The sequence below is a fragment of the Salmo trutta genome, chromosome 14 (assembly GCF_901001165.1).
Source record: "Salmo trutta chromosome 14, fSalTru1.1, whole genome shotgun sequence".
Lineage (NCBI taxonomy): Eukaryota > Metazoa > Chordata > Actinopteri > Salmoniformes > Salmonidae > Salmo > Salmo trutta.
The window spans coordinates 38,065,416-38,071,415 of record NC_042970.1 but is presented as its reverse complement, the minus strand read 5'-3'; the positions used below and the strand labels follow the sequence as shown (position 1 = coordinate 38,071,415).

At 44.6% G+C, this 6,000-nt stretch overlaps 1 protein-coding gene across 6 annotated transcripts in view; it reads right to left on the bottom strand.

Moving 5' to 3' along the window:
• Positions 1 to 753: 753 nt before the first annotated feature.
• Positions 754 to 6,000, bottom strand: part of LOC115208016 (engulfment and cell motility protein 2-like) — a 29,809-nt gene continuing 24,562 nt past the window's right edge. For all 6 annotated transcript variants that reach the window (XM_029775714.1, XM_029775718.1, XM_029775717.1 and 3 more), the window contains 5 exons: positions 4,200 to 4,312; positions 3,918 to 4,025; positions 3,495 to 3,577; positions 2,441 to 2,518; positions 754 to 2,282 (listed from right to left, as the gene is read on the bottom strand). In XM_029775714.1, coding sequence (XP_029631574.1) covers positions 2,082 to 2,282; positions 2,441 to 2,518; positions 3,495 to 3,577; positions 3,918 to 4,025; positions 4,200 to 4,312 — 583 coding nt within the window. In that variant the 3' untranslated portion in view covers positions 754 to 2,081. The remainder of the gene's footprint in view (positions 2,283 to 2,440; positions 2,519 to 3,494; positions 3,578 to 3,917; positions 4,026 to 4,199; positions 4,313 to 6,000) is intronic.

The window sequence follows — 6,000 nt, the reverse complement described above, 5'->3', positions numbered from 1 at the left end:
GCTTCTTCCTTGCTGAGCGGCCTTTCAGGTTATGTCGATATAGGACTCGTTTTACTATGGATATAGATACTTTTGTACTGGTTTCCTCCAGCATCTTCACAAGGTCCTCTGCTGTTGTTCTCGGATTTATTTGCACATTTCGCACCAAAGTACCTTCATCTCTAGGAGACAGAACACGTCTCCCTCCTGAGCGGTATGATGGCTGCGTGGCCCCATGGTGTTTATACTTGCGTACCATTGTTTGCACAGATAAACGTGGCACCTTCAGGCATTTGTAAATTGCTCCCAAGGATGAACCAGACTTGTGGAGGTCTACCGTTTTTTTCCTGAGGTCTTGGCTGAATTGTTTTGATTTCCCCATGATGTCAAGCAGAGAGGCACTGAGTTTGAAGGTAGGCCTTGAAATACATCCACAGGTACACCTCCAATTGACTCAAATGATGTCAATTAGCCTATCAGAAGCTTCTAAAGCCATGACATCATTTTCTGGAATTTTCCAAGCTGGAAATGCACAGTCAACTTAGTGTATGTAGACTTCTGACCCACTGGATTTGTGATACAGTGAATTACAAGTGAAATAATCTGTCTAAACAATTGTTGGAAAAATTACTTGTGTAATGCACAAAGTAGATGTCCTAACCGACTTGCCAAAACTATAGTTTGTTAACAAGAAATTTGTGGAGTGGTTGAAAAATGAGTTTTAATGACTCCAACCTAAGTGTATGTAAACTTCCGACTTCAACTGTAAATGTATTTGATGACTAACATGTCATTCACTACCAGCACTAGCCTGAACACGGACGTGGTTTAGCAAGTCATGTTAAAGAGTACCTAATGCTTAAGCCTCTTCAGAAGTCTCCCTACTGTTGTGGTTTCCATTAGCAACCCGACTTTGTTCAATGTGGCATTTTGTAGAATTCTCTAAGCAGCTACAAGCTTTTGACAGTGATGTCTTTGACATAACATCCCTTTCAGATTGTGTACTATGAACAATGGGACATCAAATATCAGAACCCCTTTACAAAGGTAGAACCCTTTTACAAATAACTTGCAATACAAGACCACTGAATCCTATTAATTTACGTACAGTGTAACCAAACTCCAATAGCATATACTGAGCACATTTCTTGTTACTTTCATTAGCAGTGCAATATACAACAAAAACACATTACCCAATATTTGACACCTTGACCATTGAGGATTCGTGTTACGAGGCATTTTGGCCATCTCCTAACCTAATAATTCCAGAGAATATGTGACTTCAGAGTGCTTGCGTGGTGAAAGCTCCATTTTGTTTAGTTTTAAATGTCTCCACATACAGATCACCATTTGGCAACTGAGTTTGACTGTGCAAAGTATAATAATTAGAAGACAAATATGTGATAAGCCTACAAATCGCTTACTGCTTTCTCTGATACCTCTGTCAGTTTAATACCTAGCTCAATCTTTTGTGCCCCTAAACCACTATTTTTTAAAGTCAAATTAGTAGGTTGCTAGAAAGTTCATGTTCCTTCTCTTCAAAGCTGAGACGGAGTTCACAGTCATTTACAAAAATATAATCAGATTCTGCATAACAAACATCAATAATATTAATTAGTACTGAATTAGAGGATGAGCAGACACGGGGAGGGACTTGAATACAACACCTTGGAAAAGACCCTGGGCCGTGATGTGTCAGTTCAAACAGATCTGGTTCTGTTGTTATGACGATGCATGAAGCAATAGTTGGACTCGGCTGTAACTGTTCAAAACACACAGAGCTTATTTAACAAAAAAAGTTGATAAGGCCATGAAGTGATGAGTTACGAAACAAAATATTAACTTTCAGGTTTGTATCAAGCTTGTTAAATACAATGGATCATTTTGTTGTCTAGTGTTACGTAGCCTGCCTGGATTATTTGTGGGCAGTTGGATTTCAGAGCATCAGACAAGTGATGTTGAGTTCAAGATTAAGTGGCTAGGGGATGAGTGGTTTCCTTCGTCTTATTACACACAAATACACACACGCAACCGTGCCCCACACACACACCGACACAAATACAACCCAGCTCTCTCACACAAACCGGCCTTACACACACCCCTCAGCCGTAGTTGTAGGTGAAGTTGTAAGTGCTGGGCTCTTTTGGCACAGGGGGAGGGGCTTCGGGTATAGCGATGTTCTCCAGGTCAAGGAGGCGGAGCTTCATCTCCATGGAGATGAGCGTGTCCAGGTCGCTGCGGGTGAGGTCACTGCCCATCTCTCGGCCCAGCAACGCACACAGCCCATCAGTCCAGACACAGTACTGCTCAGTGCAGGCAGGCGCATGCACGCACACAACACACAAAGCAGATAGAGAGCACGGGTCAGATAACATACAGTACATTTGCGGTATGCCCTCACATACAACCCAGATCATGTCTTCAGAGTTATTCATTCTGAGGGGTTAAACATGCCGTTCACCTCATATTTGTTGGGGGCCACAAAGTTGAGGTTCTCATCAGGATCGTACAGGATGGAGAAGGCCAGCTCCAAAACCTCCTACCCAAACAAGAGAGCACACCTCATGTCCAAACCTCTAATTTAAACATCATACAGTGCACTAGGATGATGTGGAGAATCTCAGTTGGATTTCCTCGCATCCTCTCCTCTTTTTGGAAAAAGGTAATCGAGGAAAGGAGGCGAGGAAACGTGAAAACAAATGAGCTTGTATGAAATGAGACTCCTTCTTTAGCACATTATCAGACAAATGACGTTTACAGGAGGTGGAGTCCCAAAACACGTGTAAAGAGATCAAAATAAATGTAGCTAGTTGTGCTATTTTATAGATAAAAGGATTAGTAGCGTATATGTAACCGGTGTGAAATGGCTAGCTAGTTAGCAGAGTGCGCTAGTAGCGTTTCAATCAGCGACGTCACTTGCTCCGAGACCTTGGGGTAGTTGTTTCACTTGCTCTGCAAGGGCCGCGGCTTTTGTGGAGTGAATAGTAGCGATGCTTCATGGAAGGCAGTTGTTGATGTGTTCAGAGGGTTCCTGGTTCAAGCCCAGGCTGGGGCAAGGAGAGGGACGGAAGCAACACTGTTACATATAGCTTTTAAATGTGTACATGCTTTTCTCATCCGAGAAAACAGCTGTTTCAAAGGGGATGTGGCAGATTTCAAAAGTCTCCCGCAGTAGGATGCACCCGAGTATCCTCCGCTGGAGGCGGCAATCGAGAAGAGGCGCAAAGTCCTCCGTTGGCGTATTAAGGAACTGACACTCATTCATATGGCGACCACTTATTGGTTTCCATGTCACGTAGGAGAGGACGGAGGAGTCGAGGAGAGGACGGAGGATTGAGAATCTCCCTAGATACTCTATAACCATTGAGCTGAAGAAGAGGTAGGGCTCGTAGCTACATATCAGTCATGCTAACAGACATCACGCCAACAGGTCTATGTCCCAAATTGCACCCTATAGCCAAGTAGTGCAGTATATAGGGAATAGGTTGCCATTTGGGATGCCCTCAGTAGCCTACCTTGTTTTGTTTCAGGGCACTCTTCTCCTTCATGTGGGGGCAGTCCTTCCCCGTCACCACAGACTTGATATCAGACACGGGGACTGCAGAGGAAGATGACAAAGAGCAGGAAATTAAGACGAGATGAACAGGCATTTATCCAAGTCAACCACTGCACAGTTCCACTGACCTAGGTGTGATGTGGATCAGTCAGTGTCAGTCGTAACACTTGACTGGATCGTCTGCCCTCCAGACGACAAGTGAATCTGTGCAACATCAGCTCAGAGCTGATGCCTCTCCATGTGCTATGAGACTTCACCTAATTAGCTTGCCTTTTGATAGGCAACCTCCCTCGAATCTCAAATAGTCACGATTGCACAGGTCACGGTGACCCCAACGCTGAGAGTGAGTGGGGGGAGACACAGTTGCAGCCAGGAGACTCACTCTTGTCGGTGAGCAGCTCAAGGGGCACTTCCCCCTGGGGAGACTCGTCCAGATCGCCATAGTGCAGCACCTTGTGGTTCAGAGACAGGCGGCAGAACCAGAACTTCTCTGAGGAGGACAAAAGATGACGGCAGTGAAAAAACAATCACATAAAAGGTAGTGCTCTGCAAATATTCAAAAAAGTATCTTGTTGCAGGTGCGTAGGAATAATGCTTTTTAAAAGAAAACATCGCACACTGCTCTTGCTCCTATCACTTTGTTTATTTAAGTGTGTGTGCCCACCTTGTCTGCGGCGGTTGCCCAGCTTGCGGAAGCAGCTTCCCTCACACAGGCGGTTGAGCCTCTGCTGCTTGATCAGCTCCAGGATCTCTGGCTGAATCCTCTCACGTAGCTCACTGCAACACAACCCTCACATACAGTAGGTCTGTTAGCATTGAACAGCAACCAAAACACACTCTAACTAACCTATATTGTTCATAGAGCAGGGTGGGAGTCAACTCCATTTCAATTCAGTCAATCAGAAAGTAAACTGAAATTCCAATTTTCCTGAATGCTTTTCAATGACAAAAAAAAAGTGGAATTGGAATTTCAGTGTCCCACAGAGCCCCTTTAGCGGTCATGGTGGAGGAAGAAAAAAAAAACAGCTAGGCTAATCCTGTCCCTCTTTTTTTATCCATTCCCTCTGGATTTTGTATTTGTTCCCTCTGTTTTTGTATCCGTTCACAGATTATTTTTTTCATCGCCTTATGTAGGCTACCATGACAGCCCCACATGGCCGATAACATATTGCAGCCTAAATATAATTCTATTTAGTCAATTACATGCTTCAAATGGTGATGATCACTGACCATTCAATAGCTTATTTCCAGTTTCAGTGTTTTCATATGCCTCCGAGTCATATGGGCAATTAATAGGTAATGGGCGTGCAAAACCACTCAAGGTGCAAATACGGTGCAGTGATGCGCTCTCATCCCTAGGCAAGAATTCCATCTGGCTCTGCTTCATGACCTTCGCTGTTCTATATCTGTATTCCGAAGGAGTTCTTTAGCCAGCTACCCTAGAACATAGCTAATTTCCAGGTGACGCATTGTCCTCACAACAAAGGAAATAGACAGTTTCAGTTATGAACATAGAGCCAGAGCTGATTTAAACCATCTATCTGTGCCTGGTTGGCTATGTCGCACAAGAAGTTCACCTGCCTAGCGCAGGGACGAGAGTGTACATTGTACCTGGTAACACCGAAGCCTCTTGGAAATGATGCACAATAAATGTGCATGCCTTTCCTTTCTGCCTTCTATGAGTCACATGCACAATTGTAAACAACAAACACATCCAGGCGCTTGGCTGCACCATGTTTTACTGGAGTACTTGGCCCTAACTTTATGCACGAGGGGTAAAACACTGGGTCGCAGGGATGAGAGACGCACAAAATGGACAACTGTGTAGCCTATTTGGTTTGCATCGTAAACATGCATCATCCAGTTGACTGCTAGTGAGGCCCCTGGCTTTTCAGGCGATTGAAATGACCTAGCCTGCTTCAGGGGTTTTGAAATGACCTAGCCTGCTTCAGGGGTTTTGAAATGACCTAGCCTGCTTCAGGGGTTTTGAAATGACCTAGCCTGCTTCAGGGGTTTTGAAATGACCTAGCCTGCTTCAGGGGTTTTGAAATGACCTAGCCTGCTTCAGGGGTTTTGAAATGACCTAGTCTACTTCAGGGGTTTTGCAATGACCTAGCCTGCTTCAGGGGTTTTGAAATGACCTAGCCTACTTCAGGGGTTTTGAAGTGACCTAGCCTGCTTCAGGGGTTTTGAAATGACCTAGTCTACTTCAGGGGTTTTGCAATGACCTAGCCTGCTTCAGGGGTTTTGAAATGACCTAGCCTACTTCAGGGGTTTTGAAGTGACCTAGCCTACTTCAGGGGTTTTGCAATGACCTAGCCTACTTCAGGGGTTTTGCAATGACCTAGCCTACTTCAGGGGTTTTGCAATGACCTAGCCTACTTCAGGGGTTTTGCAATGACCTAGCCTACTTCAGGGGTTTTGCAATGACCTAGTCTACTTCAGGGGTTTTGCAATGACCTAGC